The sequence below is a fragment of the Phlebotomus argentipes genome, unplaced genomic scaffold, assembly GCF_947086385.1.
Source record: "Phlebotomus argentipes unplaced genomic scaffold, Phlebotomus argentipes genome assembly contig_5, whole genome shotgun sequence".
In the NCBI taxonomy this organism is placed as follows: domain Eukaryota; kingdom Metazoa; phylum Arthropoda; class Insecta; order Diptera; family Psychodidae; genus Phlebotomus; species Phlebotomus argentipes.
In genome coordinates, this window is record NW_026776165.1 from 9,731,638 (window position 1) to 9,751,526 (window position 19,889).

The following is a 19,889-nucleotide window of genomic DNA, read 5'->3' on the forward strand; positions in this document are numbered from 1 at the left end:
TTTATGGCACCTAATGGTATCAATAGCACTACATGAGATAATTTAGAGCAGAAGAGAAGACGAACACATGCGTGAGAAAATACAATTTGAAAATCTTGCTCCACCGCCAAAACCTATAAATAAGGTAAAAGTTTATACCTGCCAGGTTGCCAAGCATTGAACGTGACTTTGTGAATTTCAAGAGGCGAATTTCCGCCGTACAAACTGAGATTTTCCCCGAGTTTGCCAAATTTAATATCTCTTTTGCCATAGAGCGTGGCCGAATGAATGAAATTCGGTACATGTTGTTACAGCGAGAGCCCTAAATTAAGACAGCGCACCTCTTCCACTGTCACGAACTTCCAGTGTTTTCCATGTATTTTTAGGATCTCGTGGGAGCATCCTTTTGCGCTCGGCTCACAGTCAAAGGGAATTCAATTTTGGAACGGAATTTGTCTAATATCTCATCAGCAGAAGCGTCACCATCTGTGAAAGTTCACACATGCGAACGGAAAATATATTTGATTTCACCACAATTTCCGATTAAAGTGTCCCATAACACTTTTCCCCTTTTCCGCACAAATTGCATTTTTCACTGGGGATAAAGTGAAATGATGGATTAACACTACAACAATTTAATCAATATTTCACATTGAAAATTAATTCATAGAAAATACATGAATAAAATAGAGCTGAATGTGGCAAATGTTACGAACACGGTCACATTCATCCATTATGCTCACAATGTAGCCAATGTTTTGCGGAAAAACACGAGTGTGGGAAAAAATAGGAGTCTTTGTATAGTTAAACTACATTCAATGTATTAATCAATAAATCACTTGCAACAAAGGAGTGAAAGCGACCCTCTAAATTGCCAACAGTGCAGAGATGATGCGAAGAGGAGACAATTTAGTGTTGTGGCAACAATAGCACGGATTCTCATGAACACACTCAATTTTGTCAATCAATATTACTCGTCTCTGTAAGAAAAAAAATCTTGATTGCTGTTTGCGGAGTTAAGTGATGATTTAAAGTTGAGATAGACATGAGATTTAGTAAATCTTTCCACTTTTTGTCACATTGACAGTCGTCAAATTGTCCCTAATTTCGCCATAACTTCTCATCTGACCCAAATTCCTCCCTGATCAAATTCAGATGATTTGACTTCTTTTCGCCAGCCACAGCAAATATCTCAGATTCCACCACATGGGGGGAAAAGCCCAGGGGAAAAAGTTTTTGCCCAGCAAAACTTTGGGTGCGCCTGATTTGAATTTTAAAACACCCGCCCGAAAAGCCATTGAGGATTGCAAAGTTTTTTTTTCCCGCAGCGCGTCCGGAAAAGCAAAGTGCTTTATGGGCCGAACTCTAATCAGACTGTATGCAATTGTGTCATTGATTATTCGTGTGTGAAATGGTCTATTGATAAAATGAGTTAAAGTCAATTGACAAGTGCGATATGACCCGCAATATTGGACGTGGAATACATTAAACAAATAGCAGAACCACTCAAGCGCTAAACCAACCTAAATCACAATGAATTGACTCTCTCTCTCTACCAGATGTTGGGTGACAAGCATTTGATGCGAAAAGCCATGGATTTGCACAATTTCCACTGAATTTACGGTGAAATTCCGGCAGGTAAAGTAGCGAAGGAATGCGCTTTTATTTGAATCCCATTCTGGGTGGATTCATTCCATGGTCTTTGCAATGTTTTCACTCAAAAGCTTTGCAACGAGAAAATGGCAATTTCACAGAAGAAAAGCATTGCAACACTATGACATGCAAGTTTTGCGACAAATTCATTGAATACATTGCAAATGTTATTAATTGAGAAAGTTTTGAATAACTCAGAAGAATGAGTCAGAAAGTTTATGTCCCAAGCAATATATATATGAATATTTGCAATTGTATTCGAAGATGCATTTGAAAATGTCTCAATCCCCCGACCAGAGTGCTATGCTGAAAAAGCTCTTTGATGTCGTTCCCCCTTTTTCGCTGAAGTTTGCGATTAATATGGAAAATTTGCCGACGATATGAATTTTGCAAAATCGATACAGCGTGATGGTACTTGAGGAGCTCATAAAACTTTAACGGACCCGAATGCTTTGCATAGTGTGTAAATATTTCAGGTAAATTATTTTATTGCCGAGAACGTCTCTCCAATTCCAGCACTGATGTGCTTACTGAGGAAATCTTTATTTTCAATGTGTGACAGTATATTTCACGCACAGCCAGAGTCTCGGTTTTTGGGTTGGGCGCCGGGGTGGCAATTCTATAAAACTTTTATACACATATTCGACATACGTGGAGGCATGAAAAAATCTCGTTCAATATGTATATTATGCTTTTTATTGGTTGTATGTAGTTTGCGTGAGTTGCAAACGAAACAAGTGGAGGAATTGCCGAATGGTTGGGCTTTCCGGCGGTTCCCTCGCAATTTGCGAACAGCGTTTTGATCTCTCAAATTATCCTCCCTAACACACCTTGCAAAGTCTCAGTGGAAATCCGCATTGAGTCAATTGAGGGATGTGTTCCCAGTGACATCCTTGAGGCAATTCCTTTTGGAGTGCCGTGGAAATGGGCTGAGATTACTTCAGGATCATCGTCTTATGTTGGGGGAGTTCAAAAGAAAATGGGCCAAATTTTCAGCCTTGCCACACGACCTTTCTCTCTCTCTCTCTCTCTCTTTCTCTCGGTCTCCCTTTCTCAATTCCCGAGGCCAGGGGCAAGGCATATATCAGTTGGTGAAGCATTAGAGAGGCACAACTTTCCAAATCCACCGCGAATCGAATCAATTTTCACCACAGATTTCCTCCCTGAGGGAAGGAGCCGCACGTGACGTGTGAAAAGTGTATACCCTTTTTCCGGGGCCGACCATTAAGACATTAGGTGAGACATTTGGTGAAAAATTACCCTAACAGGGCGCTGCTCAAAACTTTCACCATTACTCTAACTGTTCCGCGTGAGATGACAATACTCCCGGCGAAAGCCTTTAAGACTTTGCAGTAAACAACAATTTAATGTGTCATTCGGGATGCCGAAAGTTATCTAACACGTGTTCGAGGGTAAGCTGAAGGCTTAACTCAACTAATACTCATACGCAGATTGTCTGCCACGGGTTCTGGGTTATGCAGATTTCATCCCACCCAGAACCGCTCTGGGATAGACTGTGGCAGACCATTAACGTCTAATGAATTGTTTGCCAGAAAGATTGGATGATCAGTGATTGGGCATGATAAATTGATTGTCAGATGAATACAAATTATACGCCTTAAGAGCAGAACAGATTTTAGTTAAGCTTCTTGATTCAGCTTTGTCGATTATCTCACAAATTTTGTATGATCATCACTTTGTTAATTATAGTTAAAAATCAACTAAAAAGAATTCAGCGATTCTTCTACAAAAACTCTGCGGAAAACTCAACAGATACAATGAAGTGATGTGAATACAAGTGTGAATATGTAAGAAAGAAGGTTTATTGAATTTGATATTGCTGCGTGACTTTGCTTCATTGCAGATCACAATCAAAAGTCAATTGTCCATATCATTTTCTAAAAAAAAAAATCTCAGTCAAATTCATGGCAAAATGAGAATTTTGCCAAATCCATGAGTTTCGGCGAGCATGAGGCTCTCAATCTCTGGCTAAACCATGTAAGCGATACCATGCGAGAGGGAAGTGTGAAGATGATTGTGGAGAAGGCGAAACATGATGATGAAAAAGAAGTGTGACACAGTTCAATCCACTTGTGAGTCTGACATGAATCTCCGTGCAAGACTTGCGAGTGGGTGAAGATAAAATCTCTCACTGGGTGTTCATTTTGACTTGGAGGCGCACAGTGGAAATGGAGACCGATTTTCCCACATAGCAAATATTAATATATAGGAGTAAATCGCTGATATATTATATGTTACGCCTCGAGGATTATCTCATCACAATTTTCTTCCATTTCTACTCTGCAGGACACTCTTGCAGAAGGACGGAGTGCTGGAGGAAGATAGATATCAAATGTACAAAATTGATCTCCGCATCCTAAGCTGCACTCACACAGTCACTCACCACATCCAATAAGTGGATTTTCCTTACAACAATCTTCAGTGCTATAAATTACATTTTATTAAAGAAATTAAGTGATAATTGAATTTTAAACTTGCAACAAAATTGCGGATGCTGGCGACAATTTAATGCTACAATCTTCAGCATCAAGTGGACATTCAATGTCGATGCTTATCGCACATTCTTAAAGTCTCGTGTGCTTAGAGACACAATCTTATTTTGAAGACGGGCTGCGTTGCAGAGGAAATGGAAAATATCTTCGGGATGTAATTTGAGGAATCACCAAAACAACCAAAAAGCTAAAGTAAACCATAATCCACAAGCACGCTGGAGGAGAGCTTTTAAAGTTCTATACATAAAACATTAAGGTGGAATTTTCGCAAAGTGAATTGAAGTGAGAAAAAAAAAATCATTGTGAAGAGAAAAAAAGAGAGAAAAATCTTCCTATTGTGACTGTGATAAGTCTTCACACAAAAGAAAGCGTGGAAAAGTAGTAACTCAAATAAATGAAATCTTAATGCTTTAAAAGTCAGTAAATGTTCTATCGTTCTTCTGCTTCGCGTTGCGGAGAAAATTAGGAATTAAAAGTCTACCAGAGCACGAAATTAACTTATCATCGGTGGCAGAAGGGGTAATGTAAGTGCTTATTCAGTCTCTCAACACTTCTCCTGCACGATAATTCAGTTTTCTGTAGCTTAGAAATTCATGCAGAAGTCAAAGTGGATGGAATTTCGTAGAATTATTCATGATTGAATAAAGGATTTTGGGTTTGCATGGAAACCATATCTCAAGATACACATAATTTGAAACAAAATGTTGAATAAAAACTCCTTTCTAAATTCATTCACACTATTTAGATTTTCATTAAGCATTCCAAACTCTGACCATTTCGTTTGGGACTACAAAAAGCCTTCCTAAATGCATTTCATTATGAGAAAGAGAAAGATGAAAGGAAACAATTTGCATTCTCAGAAATTCTCTCGAAAATCCCACCGAATAAAATATTCTTTGCTTCTAATTTCACTTTTGTGACAGAAAAAAACACTTGATGAATAATTATTTTAACTGAAGAGACGTGCGTTGAATATAACACAAATGCAAGAAATTATTAGGAAAGCAAATTTTTCCATTATAATGTATTTATTGCTTATTCAAAATGAAAATCAGCCAAAATTTGTCCATACAATAATTAAATAAATAAAAATATATGATTTTTTTCAATCCAAATTTTAGGAATACAATTTCTATTATTAAAAAAATATTTATGATTTTGTCATGTCACTTTTAATTGAATTCAAACAGTACTAAATGGAATCCGATTGTAGTTATCATGCCAACTTTATGAAATCAATTATGGAATTTTTTTTTTGTATTCTGTTAATTGTATTTCATCACTTTATTAAAAAACCCGACCGTTTCTGTCTTGAATTTTTTTTTCTTGGACATTTTGGTAATATAATTGATGCCGTTGTTGGGGGAAAACTGATATTTCTATTGCCACTCTTGAATTGAATAATTCTCATTCCTTTCTGACACGAATTAAAGACATAAAAATTTTCTTTAAACACACTTTTCTGGGTGAAGTCAGTGAATTTTGAGCTTGGCAAAGTAGGTGAATATCCAAGACGGGAATTATCTAGCTCGTGGCCGAGGATGAGTGACTCGAGATAAGGATTTATTGAGCCTGTTGCATGCCATGGCGAAATTGAGTGTAGAAGACGCTGGGCCAAGAAAGTGGCACTTGGAGAAAAGGCAGCCCATCTGGGACGATAAATTGCAGAGCCACAGCGACGATGTTCAATTTGAATAAAGGCAAATATACAGTGCACTTTGTAGTGTTGGGTGCTGATAAAGACGAAGTGGAGGAAATGAGAAATACAAAGCCCCATGTGAATGTGCCTGCATTCTAATGAAATTCTAAGCACATATAAAAGAGCCATGGAGGTACTGAGCTTGTCCCAATTTTACCCAGAGCTGCAGACACACAATAGCCGAAATCCGGGCTTCAGCACACTGCCAAATAATCCCGCAACGATCCTCATAAATTCGAAATAGAGTCGTTGGTTGGGAAAATTTCTGAGCAATTGCGGTGGGAAATTGGGAAGAAAGTTTTCCCACCGCTAAAAGAGGGAGTAAATATTGATATAATGTCTCAATTTGCCAACCAAGAGTGAGTCGAGCGTCGACCAAAAATTAACAAATAAATCCTAATGAGTGTATAATTGCTGGAAAATGTGCGGGAATGTTGTATTCTAATGGTGGCGATTACAGTGGCAATTACACTTATCGAAGGAGCTCTCAGTTGTAAATCATCCTGAGAAGGAGGCGCTTTCCCACCAGCACGCGATGGAAGTGCAAAATAAATTTAATACTTCTTTACCAGAGCAAAAAGACTCCGGGCTTTCTCCTTTTTCTTTCTCAAATGGTGGAAAAGGCGCTTCAGGTGATTCTGAGAAATTGATTTTTAATTGCAGAGTATCACACACACCCTGGGCTTTCTGTCGGTGCCGAAGCACTTTCACGCCCCATATTAAGGGACTTCGGGGTCACTTGCAAATGACCCAACCTTGCAACTCTAACCCCAAGTCCAAGGCTGAAGCGGGGGGGATTTTTAATCACTCCCCGAGAATGTCGGCTTCTCTTGTTGACTCCGTTTTCGCATGTTCCTTCACCATTTACTGACCATCGCAGACCCTCTATTTGACTAAACCTGTTTACAGCGCCTTGGCCGTGTGTTTGCCAAAAGGGTTCTCGAGAGCGAGACATTGTAAAAGGCTCCAATGAAGTTGTACAACTTGAGTCAATAAACACATAAACTTGAATTTGACAACGCAGAAAATGTAGATAGAATTTAAATGCTCTCCTCTATATTTTTTTCCCTATTAAAACACAATTTCAGAAGAGATTTAATAAGATGGAAAGCAAAGTGTTAAAGTTTTCTCTCGTCTATTTTGCATTTCAGAAATGAAATGAACTTTGGAAAACTTTGATCAATATTTGGATTTTTCTCTTGCTTTTCATATTTATCTTTGATATCTAATTAAACTAGGAAAAAAGAAGAGATTTCGAATTTTAACTTGAGAGAAACTTGTCAAAGTTTTTCCCAGTTTGTAATATCTTTAAAACATATCATATTGATTATTTTGCAATCTGATTTTATCAGAAAATTGTTCTCTGTGGTGGCAAATGAAATTGGATAGCAGCCAAATAATTAGTTCTAAGAACAGCAATGAGAAGAAATTAAATAGAAATTATATTCTATAGAATTCAACACTTTTTCATGGAAGGCGCGACAAATCAAGGAACCAAAAGTGCTATTTATCCTCCTTAAATCACGCTCCGTCACATTTTGGGTCACTCGTTTGTAAACAACATGCAAAAGACAAGAAAGTTGAGCAAGAGAGACTGATTTGGAAAAACACCCAATAGAATCCTAAAAGTCTGCGCAATCTTAAATCTTCACGTCAAGAAGTTCCTTAGCGTGTGATATCCTTGAAAGTGTATTTCATACCTTTTTCCCTTCGAAAAGTGTGTGATGGAGAAAAAACCGTCTGAGAATCGCCTTCGAGACACCTTCGTCTGTGCATTTCAGGCATGAGATGAAGCTCACGGTGTGAATCATGAGCCACCCGGAGATGGGAAAATAAAGTTAAGTTTCAGGTGGCAAAAGGAGAGGAAAAAAAATTAGACAACTTCTTCGCGTGGATTTAATCGGGAAAGTTGATAAGGTTAAAAGTTGGGAGCTTCGTGAGAAAAAAAAGGAGAAACAATGAGGGATAATTTGGAGAAATGAAGACAACTTTTGCGCAATTCATGGATTTTTTTCACCAACTTTCAATTCAAATTTGAAAGTTTTTATTCATTGTAAATGTGGTTGTTGAGGTTAAACGACTTGAAAATAATGCATATTTCCCTTTACTTTCCATCTCTTGTGTGTTCCTTTTGCTGTGTGTAATCATAAAGTGTGTCTAATAGGGCACTTTTGCCTCTTTGCAGATTAATCATCAACAGGAAATTAGAATCACGAACAGTGCCATCTGTCGGCACGTCTCACTCCATAAGGATAACAATGTGTAGCGGTGTTAAGGACATCCAGAAGCTTCATCAGTATTTTCCAAAGCAAAGGCAACAATGCAAAATTAGATAAGAAATATATAAGATATATATCTTTAATGTGAATATTGAGAGGCACAACCTTCGCTCAAAATATTATACAGCAGGGAATTAGGAAATAAGATTGTGCTGAGAGCAGAGGCGGGAAATTCAATCAGTGTGCGCCAGAGGAAGTGAGCAAGAACAAGTGAAGTCGAGATGACGAGCCCACCCTTCAACGGCACGCAAGCGGCGGGCCATGGGCGGCTTCTGGCTGAGAACGCCACCAGGACGAACACATCAAACGTCATAGACGCCGTCCTGACGTCCGAGGCGGCCGCGGCCGCGAACCCGCGCGAGGCCAACCGCACCTGGGTCCTGTTCTATGAGACATCCGGCAACGGGAAGTACCACAAGTACGAGCAGAGCTTCGACACGGGCACGAACTTCATGCTGCTGCTGGAGGAGTTCGGCGAGTACTTCTACAACTACAATGGCACCGATGAGGATCTCGCGGGCGCCAACAACTTCACCGGGACCGACTTTGACTTTCCACTCAACTGTTCATTGCTCAACACCACGTGCGCCATCACCACGCCAGGTAAAGCTATTGGAAGATGCAATTGTAATTATTTCGGACGATTTATTGGCTCATAGAGGCTTTAATCAGTGAATATGGTCGCGAGGTCATAAGTCAAAGAGGCAATTTAAATGCGACAGATTCAATTTTGTTGAAATTAAATTGGGAAATATTTGTCAGCCACATGCATTTATGAATGCAACATTGGTAAACCATCCATTTTGCATATATTTGCCATCGTAATCATTTTAACTAATTAAATACATATTGTATGTCAGAACTTAAAGCATAATTACACCGGAGAATAACACAAAGAAGCCACACATTTCACTATAAAGTCAAGAGGGATGAGCTTTCAAGTCTTTGTCATCTAGAATTTGTTCATTAAATGCATTACAAGGGCTTTGATAGAAAGCAATTCTTCCTCTGTACGCACGGTAATTGCATGCTCATCTGTACATCACCATAACAACATTGTCAACTGCAGGCAATGCAGTGAAATGTGAGTGAAATTGCAACATTCACCGCAATCAGTGAAAAATTGTAATAACGCTAATAACTTATGTTTTACAATATTTAATCCCGAAGCTTCTATATTTAGTTCTCCTCATTATCCTGATTTACTGTGGCTGGCATATCATTCTGAATACTGTAACTTAATTCCGGGAAAGTCTGTTTTTTTTTAAACCATTTTCACGTGTTTTCTTTTATTCAGCATTGAATATCATTTGATGTGAAAAGCTATTCACAAATTCTCTTGAATTCACAGTTGAATGGACTTTCGACAGGTAACATAATGAAGGGAAGCTGGAACACGTGAAGTCCCTGAATTCCACAGTAAATGTTTGCATTCATTCACTAGACTTTACACTATGTTGATTAGAAACTTGGCAAAAGGGAAAAGGCAATTTCAATGTTCTCGTGTTGAAATGAATTTCTGCAACACAACAAGGACATAAATATTAGTTAACTCATAATGACATTATTGCTACTATTTATATTGCAATTAAAGCAGGATTCAAAAGAGTTATGTCAAATTCATCAAAATTGTATAATTGCGCACAAGTTCGAGAAATCTATGAACATTTATTAAATTTCATAAAATTTGTTCCATAATTCTCTGTATTCTCTTGTTGAAAAGTATGGTTTTGAGCGATATTTGATAAAATTGCATATTGAGTTAATTTCCGGCATTGAGAGAACATCCTTCAGTCAATTTTGCGTATATTGCGGAAGTAGCAAAAGTTTTATAGTTAGAAACAGGATATTGTGGTGATGGAATAATTGAAATTACAGAGTTTACGTCGCTGAGGAAGTGTTGAGTGAATTCTTGCTTTCTTCTCTTTGCAGTTGAATACAACTACTGGGCCCTCCTTCTCATCCTCTTCCCGTTTTTTACGCTTTTTGGAAATGTCCTCGTCATCATGTCGGTGTGCCGCGAGAGGACGCTGCAAACTGTGACCAACTACTTTATCGTATCTCTAGCAATAGCGGACTTGCTTGTAGCTGTCGTTGTGATGCCATTTGGTGTATACATATTGGTAAAGTGCAAATCCCGCCCCTAATCATTGCCACCTTCCGGTCAATTTAGACATTTGCATTACGCTGCAGGACAGTATATCGTCAGCATGCAGATTTGTTATTAAGTTTTAGCATAAAGTGCCGGACAGCTTTAACGTACAATCTGTTGCCACAGAGTTGTAAGATTATGTTGTTCCACTTCCGTCGACTAAGAGAAGATTTTCCCCTCAACTTCACTAAAACCTATGTGTATTATCATGTTGATATTCATGTTGCGGACAGTTTTTTTTTTCATCCCCAATTTTGCAAACTCTGCAATTCACCGCCGAAATCATGCAGTGGTCTGTTATTATGTCTGCTTGGGCCTAAAACATGGGGGAGTTGATTAAAAGTCTGTCGTTTGGGAAATTAATTATTATTTTGCTGGGAAATAACTTTTGCGCCGCCTCCCGAAAAACCCAGTAAATATTTATCCAAATTAATACTATGTGCCGCGGCATTAATGGAGAAAGTTCGCTCTGTATTGAGTTAATTGGCCAAATACTCTGCGCTGCAGCATCAAATTTTCCCTCTGCAAAAGAATCAAATTTTCCCCGCGGCTTTTTCCCGGACAATTTGCACGAGCTGCAGTGTAGCTGGATAATAGCATTAGCTGCCCCGGGGATAGTGTCTCTGCCTCTCTATCAACTGCAGCAAAATCCCACACGGAAAAACTCCCACTAATTCCGTGCAATTCTTCTCATCTCAACAGGTGAATGGAACATGGTCTCTGCCCAATTTTGTGTGTGATTTTTATATAGCAATGGACGTAATTTGCTCAACGTCATCCATCTTCAATCTTGTCGCAATATCCATTGACAGGTGAGGCTTCAGTACTTCCATATTCATTAGATTATAAGGCGCTGATTTGTTGACTCTGCACCTGTTGCCAAAGCGCTGCCTAAAGAGGACAGTCAGAAGGAAATATCAGCTCTTCGAAATCTTAATGAATTGACGATGAAGAATGAATTTATTACGGATTTCCGCAATGGAGTCTTGAGAAAATATTGTAATCGCGACATGAGCAGCAGTGAAACTAACATCTCAATCGTGTCCTCTGCAGATACATCGCCGTGACGCAACCGATCAAGTACGCGAAACATCGCAATAACGGCCGCGTGAGCCTGACCATCTTGCTAGTCTGGGCCATTTCAGCGGCCATTGGGTCCCCAATCGTGCTGGGCCTCAACAACACGCCCGAGCGCGTGCCAGACTTGTGCGTGTTCTACAACAGCGACTTCATCGTGTACTCATCGCTGAGTAGCTTCTACATTCCGTGCATCATCATGGTGTTCCTGTACTGGAACATCTTCAAGGCACTGCGATGTCGAGCGCGAAAGCAGCGCGCGGCCCGAAAGCAGAACATATCAGACCTGGAGACGGGCGGCAGTGTGATTGAGAACATCGCGGAGACGCGGAAGTTTGCCGAGACGATGCTCAGCAAGAACGGATCTAATCCCATCGCAGACGAGGAGAGACTCACGAATACAGCGTCAGGATCGGGAGAAGCGGAAGATGACATCATTGGGTGAGTTTTCACTGAGAGGATTTCAATTTAGCGCAGCGCAAGAAGTGTCTCGATGGTTTCCTCAACACTCAAGTCAAGGGAATTCTTGAGATTGCTTGGGCGAAAATTCGCTGACAGAGACTTGAAACGGACACTCATTTCCAATTGAGAGCAGTGTAAAGATCCGAAAGGGGTGTGTTTTCACTCGAAATATTTTTCCGCCTCGCGTTTGTGTATTTTTGCCAAGTCGTGCAGTAGAAAAACCAACAAATGCAGCAATAAAAACAAATTTGTTGCCACCGCAGTACATTGAATATTTACCCGTCAATTTGCCTCTCACTTTCATTTTTCATATATGGGAAAATGTGGTCTATTTGCGAATGGAAAAGTAGGAAAAAAAAGCACTGAGAATTGCTCTCCAAAGCTAACCACATATTTAAATTTTCCCGGTTTTCCCCTAATCGATACGGCATTTTGTTTCAGATCACCGGACGTTGATGATTGTCATGTCATTGTCAATGATAAATCCACGGAATTCATCCTGGCCACAGTGGTTGAGGAGGCTGGAAAGTAAGACACTGCGTGATGAGGTGACACACTTTTCTCAACTCTTTCTCGTCCTTTTTAGCGTCATGGCACAGATCTCCTCGCCCACGGCCAACGAGGGCAATGGGAAGCACGAGGGGCGCTACTCGCCCAAGGCGGCGCCCCATCCCACGGATGAAATCATGGTGGCTCCGCCATGCACCTCCGAACTCGCCATCGGCAGCATTCTCATCAATCGCAATGTGACGTCAGGAAACGATCTCAAGGGAGGCAGCAAGTCGTCAAAGTCCGAGCAGCTGAAGTAAGATTGAGTAGTTTGTAGCCCCTTTTTGCACATTTGCTAACCTAACCGACGCCCCGTAGTGTGACCGTTAAACCCATGCCCTTCGACAAGAGAGGCTTCCAAGAGGCAATAACACTTGCACGGCACAGTTCCACCCTATCGACCATCTCATCCGGCGGCTCCAGGAAGGAGAACAAAAACTCACAAGCATCTAGGTAGTATTCCAGTAGACCTTAAGATCTCTTGATTTTATCCCATTTGCCCTTTAAACCAAACGTAGAAATTGCCCAAGAGAAATTAAATTCTTCGTTGTAGATTTAAATCCGGAAAGGCAACAGAAGGAAAACACAATAATTGTTAGAGCATTCAAGTCACCAGATAAATCATGAAAATTTGCAAAAGACTTGAAAAAATATTATCCTTAGGAAACTATAAAGTAATCATAAATCATCGACACATTGAATTGAAATGATAAATTTATGCAATCTTATTAGCTATTGAATAATAATTCAGTGAAAAGGCACAAATTGAATATTCCCATCATTGTTCTCGTTTCTTCTGTTCTTAGTGAAAATTTAATTTTCAATTAAGCTCAAAAAACATAAAAGCATGAATTCAGTGTGCATATGAGAAGATTAAACAATGTCAATGTTCTTCTTAGGTTCACAATATACAAGGTCCACAAAGCTTCCAAGAAGAAACGTGAGAAATCGTCCGCCAAGAAGGAGAGAAAAGCCACGAAAACACTGGCTATAGTTTTAGGTTGTACAGCAATCAATCATAAAGACTTCTTTGTCACAAACTAACAATTTCTCTCTTTTGCAATTTCGCAGGTGTTTTCCTTATTTGCTGGGTACCATTTTTCACATGCAACATCATGGATGCCATCTGTACAAAGCTGGACCTGAGCTGCTCACCCGGAGTCACAGCTTTTATCCTCACAACATGGTTGGGATATATGAATAGTTTTGTTAACCCAGTGATTTACACTGTTTTTAATCCCGAATTTAGAAAAGCATTTAAGAAAATTATACATATTGGGAATTAACCTCTGTAAAACTATCTTAGAACTATTAAAAAAAAAATCAAGTAATAAAATGACAAACAAAATTATCTGGAATTATGATGAAGGTAAGATAGCGATAAAAATTGACAAGTGGCAGAAAAAAAATGAGACATTCAATAAAAGAAACATATGAAAGCGATTGCTTAAATGGTCTTTTCTCTGTTGCAAACTCAAGTGTTTGGAGTCCTGCAGAGGATTAAGTTGACGGGTTCTGGGAGCAAAGAAATCGTGCTTTGGATAAAGGTTTGTACGCATCTCTTAAATTAAGAAAGTGAATATAGAGTGAAGTAAACATATTTTAATTAACAGTTCACATTATAATTCACTTTGTAATAAGAATAAATAAATAATATACTTACTTTGCCCTTCAGGTCATAACCAAATTCGATAAGCAAATAAGTATTGCTCGCAATATAATTTTTAGTTGAAATGCTGCAGATAGAACAACATAGATTCTTCCCTTTTTTTAATTTATTCGGTAAACATTTTCATTTCTGCTTTTTAACCATCATATTATACAGTATGAATAATCTGATTTGTGTTAAAAAAAAATTCTATGAAAATTTATTTGTGATATAGATTTGTTTCCGCATAGAAGTAAAAATTGTACACAATAATTTTATTAAAAAATGTATTACATCAGTCAATTTTTAGCTTTTTGTGAACTGCAAAGGCTCCACGTATAATTGTAAACAGTCTAAACAGTAAACAGTATAGTTTTAACATTTTTCGAGTGTTCATTCCCTTAAACAGTGTAAGAAAGTGAATGTGCTATCATTCAATTATTTGATATTCCCATTCCCTTTTTCATTCAAAACTTTAACATGTATATAAAAACGTGACATTTTCCTTCCTTTATTTGTTAACTAAATATGCCCAAGAAACGCTATTTGCCACATCAGCACAGCTGATATTAAATACAAGTAAATCAATAATTCATTGGTCCTTCGACCCGGATTATAATTAGATTCTCTAAAAATCATTTAGGAATATATAACAAAAATTGGTCAATCTGACCGAAATATGAATATCGTTTGTCATTCAAAAGGACAGCGGACATTCACATAAAAAAGAACGAATAATAGTTTGGTCCTTCTAACCGGAATTTTAATTAGATTTCTACAACATTAACATTAAGCTGTAATGCAGCATATTAGTTTCACCAATACTATCAATCATAATAGATCAATATATATTTGGTCCTTCTAACCGGAATTTTAATTAAATCTCTAATTTCGTATAAAAAACCAATAAAATATTTGGTCCTTCGAGCCGGATATTAATTGAATTTCTTCTTTTTTTTCAGTTACAAAAGTGCAGAAGAAATACATTTCTAGTTCTTCAAGAAAGTACTTCAAATATTAATCAATTATCTTACCAATGTATTAAAACATCGAATAAGATCAAAAAGACTACAATCAGTAGCATTAAGTGTTGAAAAGTCTTCTTTCCAATTGGATCCCAAAGTATTGGCAAATAGCGTTTTTTTTTGACGGGTAAAAAGCGAGAAACCTCGAATTAATAATCCCATCTCTTAACTAAGACCCTGAGATAAAATCTAGCTTTAGAATTGTAACGTCCAAAACTTCACCTTTGGCAATTGAACTCTTTCCGGCATCCTTCATAGGAACATGCAGCAGCACATCAGCTTCGATCAGACTTTTCAGGCGGCTGCTTATCTGAAATCCCAGGCAAACGATTAAGCCTCTAAGAAATTACCTCACAAGATTGCTCTACACACCTGATTTCCCGTCACTGACGCCCACAATTCGCCGCCAATGGACTTCACGGAGGCTCTCATGAACTCCGGCCGAGGATCGAGAGGGATTCGATCGTTGAGCAGTTTCATCTTGATAACCGGCAAGCAACACTTCTGTCGCGGCTGATTGGCGATGAAGCGCAGCATCGGCAGCACCAGCAGATGGAATGTGACGAATGTCGACACTGGATTCCCAGGCAGTCCGAAGAACAACTTCTTCTCTCCATCTCTCCTCACGGCAAACGTCACGGGCTTTCCGGGCTTCATGTTGACACGCCCAAAGCGTATCTCGAAGCGTAAATCTCTCAAGACAGACTTGACAAAGTCCTTGTCGCCCATCGAAACGCCACCTGAGCAGATCACGAGTGTGTTTTCTTTAAAAGCACGCTCCACCGAAGCCTTGAGCCCGTCAAAAGTGTCTCCAGCAATCATTGTGGAGTTCACGTGGAAGCCAAAGTTCTCCAGTAATTTCTTCAGCATCGGCGTGTTGCTGTCGTAAATCTGACCGCTTGAGAGCTTTCCTTCCGCTGTAGAAATCAATTCATCGCCCGTGGAAATAATGGCGATCTTGATGGGCTCTTCTGGGGGCACTGCGAGACCCACTGAAGCCGCCAGAGCGATTTTAGCAGCACAGAAGGGCGGTTGAGCGAGGAAAAGCTCCTCGCCTTGCACAATATCACAGCCAATCGGTCGGATGTCGCAATTCTCTGTGGGCTCCACCAGAATCTCTATCACTTGCTCCTGATCTCCGTCAGTCTCTAACAATTTCGTGTCCTCCACCTGAACAATAGCGTCGGCAAAAGTCGGCACTGGCGCTCCAGTGTTGATCTTGAAGCAGGCATCAGGACTGAAGTCCTCTTCGATGGCAGCGAAGCCAGCAGCAACGTTGCCCAACACTTTCTTCCTTCCGCCGCCGCCGCAGGACTTCACGGCGTAGCCATCCTTGATGGACGCCCGGAAGGGCGGGAGAGACAGAGGACTGACAATCGTCGTAGGCTTTTGGCGATCTGGAATGAATAGAAGCCAAAATCAGGCACTTTCTACCTGCAGAGTTCAGGGAAAGGTCGTATTAACAGCTCAATATTCCAGGAATTCAAACTGCTCATCCATTTCAGGTGGATTTTCTCGAAAAAGGAATGAGTTCGAATTCGTCGAATTCCTTGTATCTTGTGTATTTATGTCTGGTTATATTTATACGGATCTGTTTATATAAAAATCCAAGCCAAATATTGCTTGCTTTGCGAAACTTGAGTTATCGCAAAAGTTAGCGAAATCAGCATAAATTTGCAACAAAGAATACCAAAAGAATCCAGTAAAAACTTACATTGAAACTGACGCCATCACATTTAGTGCTTTAACACCTCAAAATTCACCACAATTTATACAAATTTCTCTTCTATGGACACTGAGGAAACTTTTGGGTTACATTTCAAAGTAAAATAAACCGATTTTCCCAGGGAAAATCGAGAGCAAGCTTTACTACGATCTACTCACTGAAGACACCCTGACCGAAATGGCAGAGAAATTCGCCGGCTTCCCGAAAGACCCTCCGAAATGCTCCGAAAAGCTTTTTTCTCAGCACATATTCAGCGGATTTGAAATAAAAGCCGTTAACTCACATGATTCTGTGGCTCTGAAGACCTCTTCCAGGGCATCCTTGAGCTCCATCATAGGGAATTTTGAGCCTCGCTCAGACGTTGCTCCTCCTGAGCAATCGCACTTTCCCATCTGGAGCTCCTTGTGAGCTGTGGCCACAGCCTTGGAGTCTCCTCTTAGCAGACTGATCGCGTGCGGCAGCGCCGGATAAATAGCCTCCAGGCACTCCCGGACAGCTTTTGGGCTGCCCGGAAGGTTGACAATCAACGTGGCTTTTCGCACTCCACACACAGCCCTCGAGAGGGAAGCCATGGGCGTGACGGCCAAGCTGGCGATGAGCATCGCTTGAGATAATTGCGGAGCTTCTTTCTCAATGACGTTCCGCGTGGCTTCCGGGGTCACATCACGCGGGGCGAAGCCCGTCCCGCCAGTTGTGAAGATAGCATTTACGGAATTGATGTCGGACAAGGCTTTGAGAAGGGACTCAATGACTGCCTGCTCATCTGGGATGATTTGGCAGTGGATTGAGCAACTGGGAAATTTTGTCTCTAGAAAGTTCTTCAAGGCCGGTCCGCTGCGATCGAGTTTCGCATCTTCCGCGCACGTATCACTCACTAGAAGATACTTTTCAGTACATTGCCCATCTTTAGATGTCCAGGAAGTGATTTTCTTACCTGTTATCACAGCAAAATGCAGCTTAGACATCGTTTCGGGAAGCACGAGATTGCAACACAACCACTCGAAATGTGAGGTTGTGTCAATTCAGCGGATTCGGAAAGTTTGTTTTGGAAAGCTCCGGGAAGCCGATGGATGTGTTCACGGAGGAGCAGTACCTGATCTCCAGGGCCAAGAGTGGCCTTCTCAAGGATCCCTACGAGGCCAAGGCGTGGATTATCACGGCAAAGACTCTCTATCCAAATGACTTCGGCATCCAGTTTGAAGCATACAAGCTGGAGAAGTCGGAGAACAACTACGAGGAAGCTGCCAAGTGCTTCAGCTACATCGTCATCACGTTCCAGAATCAGTCGGCTGACCTGTGGAATGAGCTGTCCGTGGAGATATCCAATCTTACGGCCGCCCTGAGGCGAGTGCCCGAGGGCGGTTCCGGAGAGCAAGACTTCTACTTCAAGATGTTTCAGCACATCTCGTCAGAAGTGCAGCACAAGATTCTCCTGCTCACGGCGAATCACTCTGAGAGCAACTTGGATCACTGCCGCATGATCTTGCTGCTGCTCAAGAGATTCCCTCAGGCAATTTCCACGCACATTGTGAGTTTCCGGAAGGCAATTGCGAAGAGATTCTAAACGATTTTTGTCTCTTTCAGCCTCGCTTGTTGGAAACACTGGTTCAGGGAGTGGCAACGAATCCCCAGTATCGCTCCATGCTGATCAACGAGACCCTCCCGCTGGTCCTCAATCGCCCCGTGGAGCTCTCGAGTGATCTGGTGCACAGGATTCTCAACATCTGCCTCGAGCATTATGTGCAGCAGCTGCTGAAGGAAGAGGACGACAAGGACAAGACCGAGTGCTGGCGGAAGATCTTCGAAATTGTGGAGACGCTGGGCAGTGTGCTGAAATGGGAGGCCTTCCTGCCATACAATCGCTCGTGGAGCAAGGAAGTCTACTGGCAGAAACTCATCAAGATTGTCTCTTCGGCCCCTCCAAAGCCGTCTGAGAACAAGCAAATCCTCTTCTGGGGCTCGGTTTTGTTCATCTTCTCACTGCAAGAGTACATTGACAACATAAGCCACAAGATTCATGACGCCGAGGTCAGCTATATTCTTGTGGAGGGATTCCGAGAGGGTCCAGGACCCAAGAGACGCTCATCCGACGGATTGCCACCCAATGAACCGGTGAAGATCGCTGTGAATCCGCCGTGCAACCAGGAAACGCCCAATTGTCTGATCACAGCTGCCCATTGTTGGCAATTGCTGCACTCCAATGAGATTCTGCAGATGGATTTCGGGCAATTGCTGATGAATTTGCCCATCACTGAGTGGGTGAATCGCTTCCTCCTCGATTTGGCCGTCTATCTGGGCAGGAATGATGACATTCACGCCAATTTGCAAGCCCAGAAAGACACCCTTGACAAGCAAGTGAGACTCCTGAGTCTGTCTCTGAGTCAGGGAAACATCAATGGAACGGCATTCAATCAAATTGTCGCCATACTGACGGATTTGCCTGCGAATCCTGGGCCTGATTACCTGAAGAATCTCTGTGGTGTGTCTCCAGGTCGTCACTTGGTGCTCCTGCCGCTCACCAGGAAGGCCATCACGCAGTACTGCACAAAAGTCTTGGTCAGCGTCCTCAAGCAGAAGGTCTTGATGGATTCCTCCTGCAGCAGTGCCATTCTGGGCAATCTCCTGGTCTTGCTTCAGCTGGACTGGCCCCTTGAGACGTCCTTCGCGGAGACAATCTTCGATATCATCCGCTCGCGCAGGAACTTCACCTATCCGCTCTTCTCCAGCTACATTATCAACGTGGACATGATCGAGGAGTTCATGTTCATGTGGAATCCGCAAGGGGAGGAGATCCGTCTGGAGCTCAGTGTGCCGCAGGCGCCGAAGCCGCACAGGATCGGCACGAGAGGCAGCGACAAGGGAGTGAAGGAGGACTTCAAGGGCATCATAAAGCAGCAGATTGCGCGCAGTGGCGAGGAGATAGACGTCCTCGTGGCGCAGTTCATCGTGCAGGAGGGCATGCAACTCGTGCAGAGTATTTTTGATAAGTAAAAGGATTGAATAAAGAAGAAATTCGGGCAAAAGAATAAATAAATCGATCCTGCCAGGAGTCGAACCTGGAATCTTCTGATCCGTAGTCAGACGCGTTATCCATTGCGCCACAGGACCCACACTTTGACCAGGTCAG

General features: G+C 41.3%; 3 protein-coding genes and 1 non-coding gene across 5 annotated transcripts; 2 read left to right on the plus strand and 2 right to left on the minus strand.

Annotated features, from left to right (window-relative positions):
* Nucleotides 1-3,953: 3,953 nt before the first annotated feature.
* LOC132255635 (dopamine D2-like receptor) lies at nt 3,954-13,800 on the plus strand. 2 transcript variants are annotated; one of them, XM_059751738.1, is made up of 10 exons: nt 3,954-4,669; nt 8,030-8,726; nt 10,056-10,246; nt 10,978-11,087; nt 11,329-11,793; nt 12,256-12,342; nt 12,401-12,619; nt 12,682-12,816; nt 13,263-13,363; nt 13,435-13,800. In XM_059751738.1, the coding sequence occupies exons 2-10, from the start codon at nt 8,345-8,347 to the stop codon at nt 13,647-13,649; spliced, it is 1,905 nt and encodes a 634-aa protein (XP_059607721.1). In that variant the 5' UTR covers nt 3,954-4,669; nt 8,030-8,344; the 3' UTR covers nt 13,650-13,800. The 2 variants fall into 2 exon arrangements, with proteins under 2 accessions (XP_059607721.1, XP_059607722.1); XM_059751739.1 differs by lacking the exon at nt 12,682-12,816.
* Nucleotides 13,801-14,127: 327 nt separating this feature from the next.
* LOC132255750 (molybdenum cofactor synthesis protein cinnamon) lies at nt 14,128-17,765 on the minus strand. The gene is made up of 4 exons (XM_059751896.1): nt 17,697-17,765; nt 17,046-17,636; nt 15,409-16,433; nt 14,128-15,346 (listed from the first exon to the last, which is right to left on the minus strand). Exons 1-4 carry the CDS (start codon nt 17,725-17,727, stop codon nt 15,206-15,208), a joined length of 1,788 nt encoding a protein of 595 aa, XP_059607879.1. The 5' UTR covers nt 17,728-17,765; the 3' UTR covers nt 14,128-15,205.
* Nucleotides 17,766-17,803: 38 nt separating this feature from the next.
* LOC132256613 (integrator complex subunit 10) lies at nt 17,804-19,755 on the plus strand. The gene is made up of 2 exons (XM_059753129.1): nt 17,804-18,290; nt 18,347-19,755. The coding sequence occupies exons 1-2, from the start codon at nt 17,829-17,831 to the stop codon at nt 19,751-19,753; spliced, it is 1,869 nt and encodes a 622-aa protein (XP_059609112.1). The 5' UTR covers nt 17,804-17,828; the 3' UTR covers nt 19,754-19,755.
* Nucleotides 19,756-19,797: 42 nt separating this feature from the next.
* Nucleotides 19,798-19,870, minus strand: Trnar-acg (transfer RNA arginine (anticodon ACG)). The gene has a single exon. It is a non-coding gene; the product is annotated as a tRNA-Arg (tRNA).
* Nucleotides 19,871-19,889: the final 19 nt, after the last annotated feature.